Below are 18,519 nucleotides of genomic sequence, written 5' to 3'. Positions count from 1 at the left end.
GCATTGGGTCTGCCCGATTGTTAATTAATTTTTTGTATGTCAAAGAGATAGCCTTGCGGTCCATCGGGTCCAACAGCAGTCTGTCTTCTAGCGGAGAGGAGTCTGGAAGGGGGGTGTCCACGGGGAGAGCGCTGTTGATAGCGTGACTAGTCTGACGATATCGAAAATACTCTGACGTTGCCAGCTGATATTTAAGTTGGAGGTCCGCAAATGACGCCTTTTTGCCTTTTATCCAAACATCCCCAACCCTAGATATACCGATCAGGTCCCATTTATCAAAACCTGCGCAGTCGCTCAGTCGTACTTTAATATTCGGGACCGCGTAGGGGACAGGGCCCTACCCCTGTCTATGTTGGTATTAGCGAACCGCAAATGGTAAATGCGGCATGTACGAGTGCTTTATATATCGTTCTAGCTATGAATGCACTGTGTACACGTTATTCTGCTCCACTACGCGGGTTCCATTTTGGAAGCAGTGGCCATCTTGTCATTGCCCTCACATAGGCTATGATGGAGTTAATACGGGCCTCACAGTACATGGGCTTTCCCTCTGACTTCTCTGTGACCTGGGCAGCTGGCTCTGCTGCCCCGGGTCAAACCGGTCTCACGAGCTCCCCTTCCTCCGTCCACCTGTGATTAGCATCAGGGTTTGACCCGTCATAAAATCCTTTCATTCTACACAATCCCCCGGCTAATCTCTTCCACACCTGCTTGTTCTTGCTTTATGACTTGTTTCCCAAAACAGGAGATGCTCATGTTTATTGGGGGGTCTATTTACTTCAAACGTGGGATCTGAACCTTACTGTGTAAATCATTGTGGGCTGGCCGAACTGGAATGTGGGATGGTCATCATGACTCTGCTTTTTCGTTTGTAATGTATGCCTTTATATGACCATATCGTAAACCAAGGAATGTGTGCCTGGAGCATGATATTTTGTACTTAAGGAGAAGTCCGTTCCTATGATTTTCGGCAGTCTCCTGAGAACATACACGCTGTTGTACTTCTAGGATACCTGTCATTGGTCTGCAGCCAATAAACGATTCTTTGACTTCACCCAGAAGACTCTGTGTTTCTGTAGGTCCGGAACAGGGTGAACCCAGAAGTCATAGGGTGTGTGCCCCTGCACCGCTGGGTCTAAAATACCCAGTACTTCAGTTTGGCGCCCAACTCGGGACGATTTCAGCGGTACCAGTCCAAGCCAGAGGTTCGTGAGGAGCTTCGTGTGGAAATTCCGGAGGAAGGCCGCCACTTCATCGACCCCTGCATGTCAACGTGGTCCGAAAGTCTTTTCTGCGAGGTTCTCCGCGTCCCGACGGCTACGAAGGACTGCTGCCCTGATTAATCGACCTGTTTTGGACCCTTGACGAGTTTGAGAGAGCGGAACAATCGAGAGAGTCTTCTGGTGACGCCATCGATCAGCAATATTCAGTTAAGTATAAGTGGAGCGTCTCCCATTTGTTTTGGTATCCTTCGGGATCATTTGAATTGGTGCTTTGGAGTTTGCAAACGCCAAAACCAGAGGACTCGTGTATTCACGAAAATATCGTAATCGATAATCCTTTGACGTTTGGATCTAGACTAGTGAGCGAAGATGCCTGGTTCTGGATTATTTGGTAGATTATTCTGTTTGGGTTGTGGAAAAGATTTCCAGCTAGAGGAATCATGTCCGGTTCCTCCGGTTGGAACTCCAACTTATGAGCTCTATGTAAAACATGGCGTAGGCCCCATTGCATATAACGAAGTGTGGATCCACTACACCAGGAAAGATGGTGTTTTAAAATGGCCCCAAAATGGTAGTTTTGATACCGATATTTTAGATAATCTGGAAATTAAATTGTTCAAGAAGAAAGCCCGGCCGGCGATGTTTGACTCTTTCCGCTTATGGCGAAAGGAAGCCAAACAGAAGGAAATTAAGTTAGCGAAAAAGAATAAGAGAGAGAGAGGTATGTCAGTAATGCAAGCAGCTGTACAATTTAAAGACAATGAAGAGGAGCAAATGAATGAGCAATTGCACAGGCAGCGTAAGTTAGGGATTGACAAATGTTACCCAGCTTTGCCACATTCTAAGCAGGATGAGTCAGAAGAAAAGGAGAAAGATCCTTTGATGTCACATTTGTTGAGTTCGCCACCCCCGTATGCTCAAACTGCCACGGCGCCTCCCCAGCTTGTAAATATGCCGCCTCCAGTGCATGTACTGCAAGCCTTGCCGCAACCGCCAGTTGCTTTGCAGCCAGTTCCTATTCCTGTAGCGCAGCCCTCTCAAGTGCTGCCAGTTGTGCTTCCAACTGCCCCCGCACTTCCTGCGACTTTGCCTAATCCAGTAACTGCCTCCCCTAACACTCTTCCTTCCACCACTCCAGTACCTGTCTCTACATCCTCTTTTCTTCCCTCTGTTTTTCCCCCTGTTCTCGCCTCAGTTTCTCCTTCAGCGCGACAGCGCCTAGCTAATGTGGTTACTACATTAATGTCTCCTCTCTTTGGGTCATCTGGTGCAACTCCTGGTGTACAGCGTAAGCAGTTGCGCAGCCAATTGCCTAACCCCGATGAGAAAAAGGTAATAGATCACATGGCGCGTAGATGGATCGTTTTCCCTTCACTGTATGATGTGGAATCAGTTGTTAACACTTTCCATCAATGGGATGCCCCTAAACAGAGATATGTGTTTGAGAAAATGTGCGAAATTCTCTGTGAAGAATTGGAGGATAGTGGTAGATAACCGAACCCGCAGGAATTGTGTAGAGTGAGGTTCGATTTTGGAACTGGTATAATTGTGGACCGCGAAGTAGATAAAGCAGTTGCGGTTGTATTGTCCTTAAGGAATGAAGATTGCCAACAGTCATTGTTTGAACAAGAGGTCCTTGTGGGGAAAAAGGCAAAAGCGCGACAATACCCTATGAGAGAAGTTCCCCCGGTATGGAAGGAAGCGGTTGCAGCTGCCGGTGGTAACCCCGCTGTGGCAGCGCATTTCCAGCGTGTTTGGGTGCATGTTCCATGGAAGCGCTCTGAGGTGTTAGCACTTAAGCAGTCCTTGCCTGATCCCCGTAAAAACCCAGCAGGTTATTATAAAGAGTTGTCACAGACGGCAGGGTCATGCATTATGAATCTGGCCGATATAGACATGTTGTTTGGTAATGTTGTTCCACAGCCTCTATGGGGATCAATTCGTAATGTAGATCACAATGCAGAACTAGGGGATACATGGACTAACATTATTGCTGCTGACGCTAGACAAACTGGTGGTGCGAAACCAGAACCTTTGGTAGCTGAATTGCCTGGTAGAATCATCACGTATATGAAGACAATAATGCCTGCGATGCGCGTAAATTGGGATAAGTTATCTGCATGCAAGCAGAAGAAAGATGAGACAGTGTCAGACTTCTTTACTAGGTTTGAAGAAACGTTTATTGACCACAGTGGGCAAGATATGAGTACTGAGGGTGGCCAACGGCTGTTTGTGGATAAGTTTGTGCAGAATTTACTTCCTGACCTGTGTAAAAAGTTAAAAGATTCAGAAAGTTCTTGGGCTGTTTCTTCTTCAGCGCAAATACTGGCTACTGCACAGTATTATGAAAATAGAGATAAAGACGAGAAAGATAGAACGGAGAAGAAAACGAAGGAACTGAAGACAAAGGTCCTTTTACAGCAGGCCTATCCGCCACGTGGAGGTCAGAATAATTATAGGCAACCCAAGGTGTCTATCACCAACCCCAACAGTTTCAGAACAATCAGCAAATGAACGGGTATTACCAACCACGTGTCCCTGTAGGTCCCAACCAATGTTCATACTGCAAAGAGGAAGGTCATTTTAAATACAGTTGCCCTAAATTAATGCAGCGGAACGGTAATATGTATGGCGCAAGAGGTAGGGGTGGTCAGCAAGCTCCTAGAGGCCGAGGGCGTGGAAGTGTTCCCCAGAACGCGCGTCCTCTGCCGCCTCAAAGTACCATCAATAGCTTTGATCAGCAAGCTAACGCGACTAGTAATACGGCACAGTATTATAGTAATGATTATTATGCAGAGGACGGTGATGCAGAGAATAATGATTACTAGGACAGCCATAGACAGAGAGAGGGAGTTGTTTCAGTGCCAGTGGATCAGAGTGGACCGTATGTTGAGGTGACTACAGCAAATGTAAAGGAGCCTTTTCTGCTAGACACTGGTGCTGCAAAGAGTTCAATCATGCATTCAAAACTCCCTGGCGCACCTTTGTCTGGCGATATAAATGTTTCAGTAGGTTTTTCTGGCGCCCCAGTTAGGAACCCGATTTCTAGTCCCATGTCACTTTCTGTTGGACCTTGTGAGCTGAAAGCACCCCTGATCCTGACAACAGGTTGTGGTGAGAATTTGCTGGGATTAGATTTGTTGAAAAGATTGCACGCTACACTGTATTGTTCTCCTTCGGGAGTACAACTTACATTAGGCAAGAAAGTGGTTTCCCCAATGTATTTGTCTAAAAACACGATGCCACCTGAATTGTCGTCCCTTCCGGATGCCCTTTGGGCTACTGGTCCCAATGATGTGGGCCTCTTGGAAATACCGCCATATGTGGTGACTTTAAAGGCTAATGTCAGACTGCCACGTATTCCCCAGTACAAGATCTCTAATGAAGGACAGAAAGCATTGTTAGACATTGTCGGCGACCTGATTAATAAGGGTGTGATTGAAGAGACAAGAGGCAACGTTTGCAATAGTCCGATTTTACCTGTCTTAAAACGAACGGATCCTTCACAGCCACCTGTTTACAGATTTGTGATTGATCTTAGAGAGGTTAATAAGATTGTTGTGCCACAGTTTCCGGTTGTCCCTGATATAACTGCCTTGTTAACGATGATTCCAGCCTCTGCTGCATGGTTTTCAGTGATCGATTTAAAGAATGCTTTCTTTAGTATCCCAATTGCAGAAGAGAGCAGAGATATTTTTGGTTTCAGTCTGGGAGGCCGAAGATTCCGCTTCAAACGCGCTCCCCAGGGCTACTGTGAGAGTCCATCCATATATAGTCAGGCTCTGAAAGCGCAGCTTGATGCACTTGTTTTACCTAGTGGCGCTATCCTGATTCAGTACGTGGACGATTTACTGATCGCTGCGGATACTGAAAAGATCTGCAAAGAAGCCACATTGTCACTGTTGCGCCATTTATCCGCTTTCCATCACAAAGTGTCTCTTTCTAAGCTGCAATATTGTCGACAAGAAGTGACCTACTTAGGTCATCTCTTATCGAAGGAGGGAAGGAAATTGACCCCAGAAAGAATTCAAGCTATTGCACAGTTGAGTGTGCCGAAAACACAGAGAGAAGTGCGTGCTTTCTTGGGCATCACTTCATACTGTAGGCATTGGATCCCTAGTTTTTCCTTATTGGCAAAACCTTTGTTAGCCTTAACATGCAAAGACACACCGAATCCTATCCCATGGTCTGAAGAGTGCCAGAAAAGTTTTGTGGAATTGCGTAATGCATTATGTTCAGCACCTGTGTTGGGTACTCCCGACTACAGTAAGCCTTTTACATTGTATGTTCACGAGAAAGATGGATGTGCGTTGTCAGTGTTAACACAGCCTTTTGGCGACAGACCGCGCCCATGCGCATATTTTTCATCCACCTTGGACCCTGTAGCGAGGGCATTGCCAAGCTGTCTGAGAGCGACAGCTGCTGCAGCGATGTCTATCCGACAATCGGCTGGTTTGGTAATGGACAACACATTGATTGTCATGGTTCCACACGCTGTAGATACATTATTAAATAGAACTAAGACACAACACTTGACTAGTGCACGATTATCGGGCTACGAACTTACACTGTTAGCTAATCACATACACATAAAAAGATGTAATACGCTGAATCCAGCTACATTGTTGCCAATTCCAGCAGACTCAGATGAGATTGAGCAACATGACTGTCTGTTCAGAACAGAAGAAGAGACGAAAGGGAGAGTAGATCTCAAAGATACTCCCCTGACTGAGTGTGATGGCACTTTATGGGTAGATGGGTCCTGTTTCAAGCTCCCTAATGGTGACACGACTGCTGCATATGCTATCACGACTTTACACACAGTCGTGGAAACTGCACGAGTGCCACATAATTCGGCCCAAGCAGCAGAATTAATCGCCCTCACGAGAGCATGTGTGTTGTCTGAAGGAATGAGAGTGAACATATACACAGATAGCCAGTACGCCTTTGGCGTGGCTCATAATTTTGGGCGACTGTGGAAGGAGCGTGGGTTCCTGACGTCGCATGGAGCTAAAATTCAGAATGGCAAGTTGGTGAATGATCTCCTTGAGTCACTGACCCTACCGTTGCAAGTTGCGATCATGAAATGCAGTGCGCACAGGAAAGTCACAGATGATGTTGGACGTGGGAATGCGTTTGCTGATGAGACCGCGAGAGAAACGGCACAGAATGTGAAGACTAGAATGTATGTTGCAGGTCCCGCAAGATGGGTTAGTGATGTGGGAATGTGTGAGAACACAATAGAGAGTGTGAAGTTGCTTCAAGCTGAAGCCACAGAGGAAGAGTTAAGCAAGTGGAGAGAAAGTATGGGTAAGTTGGATGAGAATGGTTGTTGGATTGATTTGACAGAACATAGGCGATGGTTGTTGCCTGATGCATATGTGCTTCCAGTAGTTACTATGGCACATGGAATGGCACATATCAGTACGAAAGGTATATGCAAGTTGTTGGCTCCAGTATGGCAGAATGCTGGGATTCCCAAGTGTGCAGAGAACGTGGTCAAGAATTGCATAGTATGCTTGAAGTACAACCCTGGTAGGGGAACCCCAACTCTGGCTGGTCACTTTGCACCCCCATCATGTCCATTCGAAGTTTTGCAGCTGGACTTTATTCACATGGAAAGATACAACAACCTGAAATATGTACTGGTGGTTGTTTGTGCTTTCTCAAAATGGATTGAGGCTTATCCTCTGAAAGATAACACTGCCCTATCCACAGCCAAAGCCCTTGTGAAGGAGTTTTTCCCTAGGTTTGGGATGCCAAGAATGGTGTGGTGTGATAACGGAAGTGAGTTTGTGGGTAAAGTGATGAAGAATGTATGTGAAGGGCTAGGGATAAAGCAGAAGTTCCACGCTGCAAATCACCCCCAATCAGCTGGATTAGTAGAACGCTACAATGGAGCCTTAAAGCTCAAGCTGGCTAAAATCCAGGCGAGCACTGGCCTTAAATGGCCTGACGCTCTGCCCCTAGCACTCCTGTCCACCAGAATGATCATACACTCACGAGTGGGACTTAGCCCTTATGAGGTCGTCTTTGGCCGCCCGGCTAATGTGTGGGGCGTGCCAAGACCGGCGAAATTTAGCGAAATAGAGCATCCAGTACTGCTCGATTACCTGTATGATTTGACTGTTAAACTGCGTGTTTTGCACCAACAGGTACATGATACTCTTCCCCAAGCCTCTGAACCTCCTGGACACCCTATCAACCCTGGTACGTGGGTGCTAGTAGGAAACTTCCAGCGCAAGAGCAACGACGAGCCTCGCTGGATCGGCCCTCATCTTGTTCTTCTTTCAACAAGATCAGCAGTGCGAGTGAAAGGGAAGAAGCACTGGATCCATGGTACTCACTGCAAAGTAGTCCCTTTGCCTCTGCCATATGACCAGTGGGTCAAGGAGGGTATCGCCGACTCAGAGACAGACATTGTACCTCGCTTTGTACCATTCAGTGACGCACGCTTAAGAGACACAGTTTCAGACCAAGAGAGTGACAACATTCTGCAGGAAGCTGTGCCACCATCAAGTCGACTGGACACCACTGAGCCTGAACTTTTGTTTCAAGACCAAACAGCACCTGGCCGTCTCCGCTATAATTTGAGACCTAGGCCCATGGACAAATAAAGATTTCCTCACTTTTTCCTTTTGACATTTTTTGCTCTCCCATCTGAAGGACTTTCTTGATTTTTGTTTTTCGAACCACCATCCGGGTTCTGCCGCAGGGTCGCGGTGCCAAGACTTTGGGGTACAGGCCGAAGACGCTAGGTCGACGGTTCTGGTTAGTCTAGGGCGTTCCCCTGGACTGACAGGCGTACTCCTTAGCAGAAGAAACTCATCCACCGCGAGCGGCCCGAGTAGAGGATGGAGTTTTTTAAGATGGAGAGACCAATTGAGGAAATGAACTTTAACGCAAGGATGTGTAGAATTGTAAAAAGTAAATGTTTTGTCTTTCTGTGCCTTTTTACACTGTGTAGCATAATGATGTTTATTGTAGGATTTGTGTTCTTCTCCGCTCAAAAGCCCATTGAACCCACTCAACAGCCTATATTCCTTTCTACTGCCTCCTCTCACTCTTTTCACCCTTTGCCTGAGCACGAACAGACCAGACGATCAGAGTTCGTAAATAACTCGTTTATCCAGCTCTTGCACCAGCACCAACTGGTAATGAATACGACCAATTGCTGGGTGTGTGGGTTAATGCCACATACCATTAACAAGGGTATTCCCTACCTGGTGCTGCCGTACAGTTACAATGGATCGTCATGGGCATTCCAAACCATGTTTCTCTATGCTCTAGATACATACTCCCCTCGCCAACCGCGTTCCATCAGACCTATCACCAATAATAAGGCTTTGATGAAAGGAGTTGCCGATATGAGTAGGGATATCAATGCATACTCATCTATTCCCAAAGAAGAGTTGAGACCTTATGTAGGATGGAACGCGACGGGGTAAAGTATTAGTCTGGGTGAAAGACAGCGGAAAATCTCATCTCCAATCTGGGTCGTACCCCACATGGGTCGGTTCTGCTTACAGGGTAATGGTCAGAATCCTAGAGCTCAACTGGGAAGAAGTGACTGTACTGAAACGTACACTTTCCCGTCACAGTTTTCCCCTGCGTTTTTGGCTGCTAAGGGCACATATTTCATCTGTCATGACCGAGCATATACATGGCTGCCCCCTGATTTCTCGGGCACATGTTATATTGCGAACTTGCTACCGCCGACATTTACTGCTGCCTCTGACTATCACAAGACCAGAGTTGTGAGAGGTGTGATTAGTAAGGAGGATACTGCCGGTCAGGAAGCAGGAGATTTCTTCTTGGGTTTCCTGCCGTTTTGGGGACCTATGGTCAATAGTAGGAACCTGAGACAGCTGACTCGTGTGGTTGAATCCACTGTCAATGTAACGGCTGGTGCCCTTAGTAATCTGACAGCTGAGCTCCAAGCGGATCGCCTTATGACTCTGCAGAACCGCATGGTTCTAGACGTTATTCTTGCAGACCGCGGTGGGGTATGCAAGGTCATCCAATCCAGTTGCTGCATTTTCATACCAGATAATGCTCCAACAGTGTATCAAGCCATCTCCAAACTCCATAAAAATATCTGAAGCCATACACGTGGATAAGGGAGATTGGTCACTGGTGGGGTGGTTCTGGGAATTGATATCTGCCTGGGGTTGGAAAGTTCTGATGGTCATTGGAATGATCTTAGCCATTCTTTTCCTACTCTGCCTGTGTATACAGTGTGCTCCCGCGATATGTGGTCTCTGTGCTACCTTATGTGTAAGGAAACCTGTATCGAGGGACGAGCTAAGTAATAGGATGATGCTACAGCAACATCTCCATGACTTCGTGAACATTGACCTAGACTCGGATTAAGATGAGTATAGTGATTGCCTATGTAAGGGCAAAAGGAGGGTCTGTCGTACTTTAATATTCGGGACCGCGTAGGGGACAGGGCCCTACCCCTGTCTATGTTGGTATTAGCGAACCGCAAATGGTAAATGCGGCATGTACGAGTGCTTTATATATCGTTCTAGCTATGAATGCACTGTGTACACGTTATTCTGCTCCACTACGCGGGTTCCATTTTGGAAGCAGTGGCCATCTTGTCATTGCCCTCACATAGGCTATGATGGAGTTAATACGGGCCTCACAGTACATGGGCTTTCCCTCTGACTTCTCTGTGACCTGGGCAGCTGGCTCTGCTGCCCCGGGTCAAACCGGTCTCACGAGCTCCCCTTCCTCCGTCCACCTGTGATTAGCATCAGGGTTTGACCCGTCATAAAATCCTTTCATTCTACACAATCCCCCGGCTAATCTCTTCCACACCTGCTTGTTCTTGCTTTATGACTTGTTTCCCAAAACAGGAGATGCTCATGTTTATTGGGGGGTCTATTTACTTCAAACGTGGGATCTGAACCTTACTGTGTAAATCATTGTGGGCTGGCCGAACTGGAATGTGGGATGGTCATCATGACTCTGCTTTTTCGTTTGTAATGTATGCCTTTATATGACCATATCGTAAACCAAGGAATGTGTGCCTGGAGCATGATATTTTGTACTTAAGGAGAAGTCCGTTCCTATGATTTTCGGCAGTCTCCTGAGAACATACACGCTGTTGTACTTCTAGGATACCTGTCATTGGTCTGCAGCCAATAAACGATTCTTTGACTTCACCCAGAAGACTCTGTGTTTCTGTAGGTCCGGAACAGGGTGAACCCAGAAGTCATAGGGTGTGTGCCCCTGCACCGCTGGGTCTAAAATACCCAGTACTTCACCCCAGACAATCCGGCTCCCAGAGTGGGGTGGCCTTAGTTAGCCGCCCATGCCAACCAATACGTTGCTGGAGCCCGTGCCAAATCTCTACTGTCCGGGCCGTAGGACCAGTCAAATCTATTTTTTTGTGGTTTGAGTATAATGCTTTATTATACCCCCCCCTTTCCCAACAACCAGCGGTCAGTCCGGAAACTGGGATCATCGTGAGCTCCGAACACCCATTGATTGATGGCGATCAGGTGCGCCGCCTGATAATAAAGGCGTATGTCCGGCAGGCCTATGCCACCATCGTACCAGCCCATAGTGAGTTTCTGTATGGCGATTCGCGGCGGACCAGCGTCCCACAACAGACCTCTAATTGCTGTCTCAATCTGTAAAAAATAGGACTCAGGAATCGGATTGTGGGTAATAAACTCATTCTTGAACAAGAGGAAATTTATATACATCGAACTGACTTTCCAGAACTTATTTTAGATAGTCACCCTATCAAAAACTCATTGCGACCCACCCCTTCCCCTCCGAAGGTTCAGAAACCTACAGGTCTCACAGTCTGCTATCTGAACACTCGATCCTTGGTGAAACACCGAGTTGAAATCTTACTGCTTTTACAATCAGAAACCCCAGACTTTCTCCTGTTAACGGAAACTTGGCTGACCGATGATTGTGCCCCAGATATCTTAGCAGCTATCCCGGATGGCTACTATATCCTTCAGGCTAATCGACCTCTGGGGAGAGCCGGAAGTAGGGTTGCTGCCATAATTTGTAAGGAGCATCAGTTCTCCAGTTTAGAATCCCCTGGTTTGTCCTCAACGGATTTCCTGATTTTAAAATTTGATTCCCCTCAGTTATCTTTTATCTGCGCCCTTTTTTATAGACCCCCTGGTAACATGCCCACCTTTCCTCAGGCACTGGGAGAGATGATTTCTCACCTTGTCATCAACAATGCTAGGATTCTCATAATTGGGGATTGCAATTATTGGCCCTCCGATAATCGGGAGAGTCCCAGCTAGAGGGAATTTGCTGACCTACTTTTAGGGATGAATTGTACCTCACATGTGAGGGATGCCACCCACATAAAAGGGCATATCTTAGATCAAGTTTGGACCTCTAATTTAGAGATTTCTACTGCTTTGATATCCCCGTGTGTCTGGTCCGATCATTATCTGATTCGATTTACTCTCTGATGTATTCTTTCACCTAAACCCCAACTAATAGAGAACCAACTGTCCAGAAATTGGAGACGAGCAGATATGGACCATTTTTGGTCGTACTTAATGAGCACTTCCCCCTCTATCCTAGAAGACTTCCAGACCCAGGCAGAGAGCATTGAATTATGGTTGAAGTCGGCCAGCGATCAAGTCGCCCCCCTAATAAAAATTAAGACTGTGAGACCTTACGACGCTCAACGGTGGTTCTCGGAAGATCTTAAATCAAAGAAACTTGAACTCAGACAAGCTGAACGCCAATGGCGGCGTCATTATCTCTCAGAAATAAAAGTCTTCTACTTAGCCCTGATGAAAGAATATAAAAATGTGATTATTCAAACCAAGGCTAATTATTTCTCGCAAAAAATTATTACTGCTTCTAACAAATCCAAAGAGATTTTCTCTATAGTCGACCAACTCTCCAAACCTGATAGAATCACGCCTAAACCTGTCCCTTCTCAATCTCTATGTGACTCTCTCAACTCATATTTCATAGAGAAGATAGCCACCATCAAGGCTAGTATCCCTTCTGGGGTTTGTGTTCATCATGACCCCAACAGCGATCTGAGCCTACATCGCCTTGACCGAATTCCCTCCATCCCGGAGGAGACTTTCTTGAACCTATTAAATAAGGTCACCTCAGGCTCTCCCTTGGTCTGTTGTCCCCCTCATATTCTTCGGGAAGCCTTCACCATATGCCCGGACTCGCCTAGATCATTTCTGAATAACTCGCTTGAGCAAGGTATGGTCCCATATTCCTTCAAAAGGGCTGAGATTATTCCTATCTTGAAAAAACAGGGTGCAGATCCATCAGCTCTTAGCAACTATCGCCCTATTTCTTTGCTGCCCTATCTGGGTAAGGTCCTAGAGACCCATGTAGCTAACTGCCGGAGCTCCTTTGTTGAACATTTCCAGGTCCTAGACTCCCACCAGGCCGGTTTTAGATCTTCACACTCGACCGAGTCAGTCATCCTTAAGGTTATGGATGTGCTCAGGGAGGGGGCGGATTTAGGCATCCCTCAGGCCCTGATTCTCTTGGATCTTTCGGCAGCTTTTGATACGGTCGATCATGATATTTTGATCGACCGTGTCGACAATGCTGGAATTCAGTGTCTGGCTCTGGGGTGGCTTTCCTCCTTTCTGAGCAATGGGTCCCAAGCGGTGCGCCTCGCTGGTTTCTCTTTCAAAAAAAGGGATATCACCGGAGGGGTTCCTCAGGGCTCCTCTCTTTCCCCGCTCCTTTTCAATCTTTATCTCCTTCCCTTAATTCATTCATTGAGGAAAAAGAATGTTGGAATTTTTAATTATGCAGACGATCTTCAACTGGTGTTTAATATTAATACCTCTGCCTCATCTGAATCCAACGTCCAAGACACGATGGTTTTCATAAGTGACTGGATGAATAACAATCAGCTGAAGCTGAACCCGGATAAAACTGAGCTGATTTTAACGGGAGGGGCAGCAAATCCATGGCATTCTCATTTCTGGCCCCCAAACTTGGTAATCCCCCTGTGCCTGCTGCCTCTTCCAAGAGTCTGGGGATCATTATCAGTAATGATCTGTCTATGAAGGCTCAGATTAGCTCGGTCGCCTCTGCTGCCTCCTCCAAGAGTCTGGGGATCATTATCAGTAATGATCTGTCGTTGAAGGCTCAGATTAGCTCGGTCGTCTCTGCTGCCTCTTCCAAGAGTCTGGGGATCATTATTAGTAATGATCTGTCTATGAAGGCTCAGATCAGCTCGGTAGTCTCTGCTGGCTTCTTTCAGCTGCGCAGACTAAAGATCAGTAGATTTTTGAGCAGGGAAGCTCTGATTCTGGCCACTCTCGCTCTAGTGATCTCGCGCCTGGATTATGCCAACTCACTGTATGTTGGCATCTCAGCCTACCAACTAAGGCGCCTCCAACTAGTTCAGAACCAGGCGGCCAGGCTGATCTTTTTTCAGCCTAAATGGCATCATGTCAGTCCTCTAATGAAACGCCTTCACTGGCTTCCAGTGAGCATGCGCTGCGTTTTTAAGATGGGTTGTACCATTTTTAAAGCTTTACATTGCATCGGTCCGGTCTTTATTTCAGCCCGTTTGCACCGCTACACCCCCGCTCGTAATCTTAGATCCTCTCCCCTGAATCTGTTGGAAGTTCCTACAGCCAAGCGAAAGAAGCATGGCGGACTAAGATTCTCCGTTCTTGCTCCACAATTTTGGAACTCCCTTCCGGCGAGATCAGATCTTTGACTTCTCTGGTCCAATTCAGGAAACAGCTAAAGACCTGGTTATTTACTCAAGCATATACTGAGTAAAGCAATCCCCCTGTCACTGCCGTGATCCTTCTCTGAGCGCCAAGAAACCGTTGGTGTATGCGCGCTTAATAAATGCTTTTAACATAACATTTAACATAACAAGTTGTCTTTGTGGCCCTGATAAAACACAGGGCAAACATCGCTGCTATAACAGTCATGTGTTCAGTGCTATACAGTGTAGTATCAGCTGAAAAAAAGACATATTAATGCAACCGCTGCTGATGTTGCATCATTCTGCTGGTGCACACGTGTGATGAGGTGTGCGTGATGCAGGTGCCATTTGCTTTTTATTTAGAAATCCAAGATGGCAGACACCACTTGGATCAGTAAATAAAACAAATGTAAGATTTTTGGTTGTTGGGGTGAAATAAATAAAAAGACTGTGGGGCTAGGGAGAAGCAGGGTTGTGGGAGTATGTGAGAGAAAGAGGCGTACAAAGGAGACAACATGGGGGCAAGGGAGAAGCACACAATGGAAAGTAACGTGGAGTGTGGAGGGGAGAAGACGAAGGAGAGAGTGAAAAACACATGTACTCTTGTGGAGTACTTAAACAAAAAGAACATTTCCTTAAAAGTGAGCAGTGGAAGGGTACAAGTAAAGAGGCTATGCTCCAGGGGAGGGATCACTGGAATCCCTGTACTATAAGGTATCACTCCAGGGCACTTCCTGACAAGTATAATTAGTATTGAATAGGTGACCAGCAGTAACAGTACTAGGATACCATTACAGCTGAGGCATTACTAGTACTGAAAGGGTGACCAGCAGTAACAGTACTAGGATACCATTACAGCTGAGGCATTACTAGTACTGAAAGGGTGACCAGCAGTAACAGTACTAGGATACCATTACAGCTGAGGCATTACTAGTACTGAAAGGGTGACCAGCAGTAACAGTACTAGGATACCATTACAGCTGAGGCATTACTAGTACTGAAAGGGTGACCAGCAGTAACAGTACTAGGATACCATTACAGCTGAGGCATTACTAGTACTGAAAGGGTGACCAGCAGTAACAGTACTAGGTTACCATTACAGCTGAGGCATTACTAGTACTGAAAGGGTGACCAGCAGTAACAGTACTAGGATACCATTACAGCTGAGGCATTACTAGTACTGAATGTGTCATCTGCGTTTCTGTACTATGAGGCACCTTCGCAGCACACAACGAAATGTGGAAAAGATCACAAACAACAAGAGACGCATCAATGTCGATCAGTTAAGAGGGGGAGCGCATCACTGGCTGCCCAGAGCTTACTAGTTCATGAAGCGTATCCTTAGTGCAAAGAAGGGGGCAGCGAGATGGAGGAGGGACCAGGAACTCGCTCATACCTTTTCTGCTTGTAGGTCAGCATTGCTTCCGAGATGGGCAGCTGGTGAGACACACTGGCTCCCGCGATATACTGCGCAATACGTCCTGGGATGTCCAAGCTGTCTACTGGTGGAAGAGCAAAGGTATCGCAGAGACGTAAGGCAGAGTAGACAAGAAGCAAATCAACAATGAGACAAACGGTAATAGGGCAAGCAAGGACAACACATTTCAGCACTTCGAATAACAGATGGGGAAGCCTACAATTCCTGATGCAGGATAGGAGTATTGCTAAACTTTCAAAACATCCCTCTCGCTCTTTGAAGTGACACTGGAACACATTACACTGCACTATGTCTGGTGTCTCCTCGGAACACGAGAACAGGAAGTCTGAGGACCACCAGACCTCGCGAGGAGCTACAAGTCTCACTTGACAAACAGGGGAGACACTTGCTCCCTGCTTTCCCTCCCTCCTCAGGTGACCAGATTCTAACCAAACAAGACACATATGTATGCTCAGCCCCTTTAAAAAGGCCAGCGATCAAAGTTTAACTATAAAATCAAGGGAGTGAAGCTATGCAAGACAAATTTACTCCTGGCTGCCTCTTAATGCCAGAGTGTCACTAACCGGACAGGCCGGAGAGTCGGTGGGGGCGGACCATGGGAAGATGATCCAGCTGGAACCAGATATGGTGACAACTGTCTACCTCCTCCTCTCCCCACTCACCTGAAGCAGGAGGTTCAGTCCGACAGAACAGGTCCCGCCAGGCTGTGTCCATAAACAGAGAGCTGAATTTGTTATCCACTGAAGCGAGGTACTTGGCAACTGGGTGTGAACCTACAGAAAGAGAGGAAAAAAGATACTGTTTTCCTGGCAGATAACCATCCAAATTCACGCTCAGGAAAAGGAGTTAAAGAAATGGGGATTGGGAAAGAGAAGAGCAGGAAATAATGCAAAGAAAAGGCAGCTGAGGTTAGAACAAAGATACATCCACCCTGGTGCAATGGAGATCACTCGCAAACCGATCCCAGAGTGGACAAAGAGAAGCCTGAGGAACAATCTGGGACCGGAAACGAGAGGCCGGACACACTCAGACTGAGATCCTTCCTGGACCCCATAGGCCAGATGTTAAAAAGGTGACATCCAACCGAAGGCAGCAGCAAACAGATTTATTGTGGCAGCACAGCATCCACAGACCGAGCGTCCGAGCCTCCACTACACAAATGCCATCAATAGAGTCCACATCCTAAAGAGTACCAAAGTCAAACATAAACAATCTATTGAGCTATGTACAGGATACATAGGTATAATTACAACTCTATATCCATCACTAGGGCCTCTCAGACACAAATGAGAAGGGTAGACATATCAATCAAGACATTTGTAGAGCGCGCTACTCACCCGTGAGGGACATATGGAGACAAGCCTCTCACAAGGCTGCAGACTACGGACACAAGACATCCTGACTGAAAGTCTGCTCAGGTTATCATCTCTTTGCCGCCTGACACTAACGCCTGGAGAACTCTACATAAACTTTCACTCCAGGGTTCACTCCTCCACACCCATGGCACACTCACACAGCATTGCTCTCGCTATGGGTGGGCGTGCTGTGCCATTCCATCTCAGAGAAGCTTAATTGAGGCTTCAGGAGCAGAAAGACCCACAGGCTGGACTACAACACCCGTGAGGCCACCAGCCATTGGCACAAAAATCCAATTTAAAACTTCTACTTGGGTTTCTGGTGACACCTGAAGGGCACAGTGTAACCTCTGGTAGGAACAGCCCTAAGGCTGAAGCCTGTCTGGGACCTGGAGGAACGGGTGTGCACGTCCGTGTCCCAACAAACTTCATCCCTTATGATCAGCAGATGCCTCAGAGTCCTTCTCACAGCCATCATAATCCTTTCAGTGGAAGACTGCTGACTGCAAAGGATGGTTTAACTAAGAGCTGTACGCCCTCAGACTCATGAGTCTGGAACATAGACACTGTAAGGAGATTAGTAGTACCTGACTTTGCGAACACTACAGGAACAGAGTACTTCCAGACCCTGTGAACACTACGGGAACAGAGTACTTCCTGGTCCTGTGAACACTACAGGAGCAGAGGAGGACCAGACCTCGTGAACACTACAGGAACAGATTACTTTCTGGCCCTGTGAACAGTATAGGAACAGAAAACTTCCTGGCCCTGTGAACACTACAGGAACAGAGGAGGACCTGACAATTGCTGCCCCAGCTACACATCCTGTGAACACTACAGGAGCTGAGAAGTACCTGACTTTGTGAACACTACAGAAGCAGGAAAGTACCTGTCCATGCGAACACTACAGGAACAGAGTCCTTCTCGGCCCTGTGAAGAGTACAGGAGCAGGAAGTACTGACCTTGTGAACACTCTAGGAACAGAGTACTTCCTGGCCCTGTGAAGAGTAAGGGAGCAGAGAAGTACTGACCTTGTGTACACTACAGGAACAGAGCACTCCTGGCCCTGTGAACATTAGAGGAGCGAAGAAGTACCTGACCTTGTGAAGGCTACAGGAACAGAGTACGTCCTGGCCCTGTGAACACTATAGGAACAGAGTCCTTCCTGGCCCTGTGAACACTACAGGAGCAGAGACATATCTGACCTTCACAACACTACAGGAAAAGAGTACACCTGGCCCTGTGAAAACTAGCGCAGCAGAGAAGTAGCTAATCTTGTGAACACTACCGGAACAGAGGAATGCCTGTCAACGGCTGCTGCGTCCACACACCCTGTGAACACTACAGGAACAGGTAAGTACCTGACCTTGTGAACAATACAGGAACAGAGTACTTCCTGGCCCTGTGAACATTACAAGAACAGAGGAGGACATGACAATTGCTGCCACAGCTACACATCCCGTGAACACTACAAGAGCTGAGAAGTACCTGAGTTTGTGAACACTACAAGTACAAAGTATTTCCTGGCTCTGTGAAGACAACAGGAGCAGAGAAGTACCTGACTTTGTGAACAATACAGGAACAGAGTACACCTGGCCCTGTGAAAACTAGTGCAGCAGAGAAGTAGCTAACCTTGTGAATACTACAGGAACAGAGGAGTGCCTGTCAACGGCTCCTGCGACCACAAACCCTGTGAACACTACAGAAGCTGATAAGTACCTGACTCTGTGAACACTACAGAAGCAGGAAAGTACCTGTCCATGTGAACACTACAGGAACAGAGTACTTTCAGGCCCT

General features: G+C 46.9%; 1 protein-coding gene across 3 annotated transcripts in view; it reads right to left on the bottom strand.

The window, feature by feature from the left end:
• Nucleotides 1-18,519, bottom strand: part of LOC146813651 (phosphofurin acidic cluster sorting protein 2-like) — a 1,059,532-nt gene that overhangs the window by 207,889 nt on the left and 833,124 nt on the right. For 2 of the 3 annotated variants that reach the window (XM_085610139.1, XM_085610141.1), the window contains 2 exons: nt 16,030-16,140; nt 15,326-15,431 (listed from right to left, as the gene is read on the bottom strand). In XM_085610139.1, the coding sequence (XP_085466265.1) occupies nt 15,326-15,431; nt 16,030-16,140 (217 nt within the window). The remainder of the gene's footprint in view (nt 1-15,325; nt 15,432-16,029; nt 16,141-18,519) is intronic. The other variant, XM_085610140.1, reaches the window with a different exon arrangement.

The sequence above is a fragment of the Triturus cristatus genome, chromosome 6 (genome assembly GCF_964204655.1).
Source record: "Triturus cristatus chromosome 6, aTriCri1.1, whole genome shotgun sequence".
Lineage (NCBI taxonomy): Eukaryota > Metazoa > Chordata > Amphibia > Caudata > Salamandridae > Triturus > Triturus cristatus.
The sequence above is the reverse complement of the archived record's forward strand: the minus strand, read 5'-3'. Positions and strand labels throughout refer to the sequence as shown.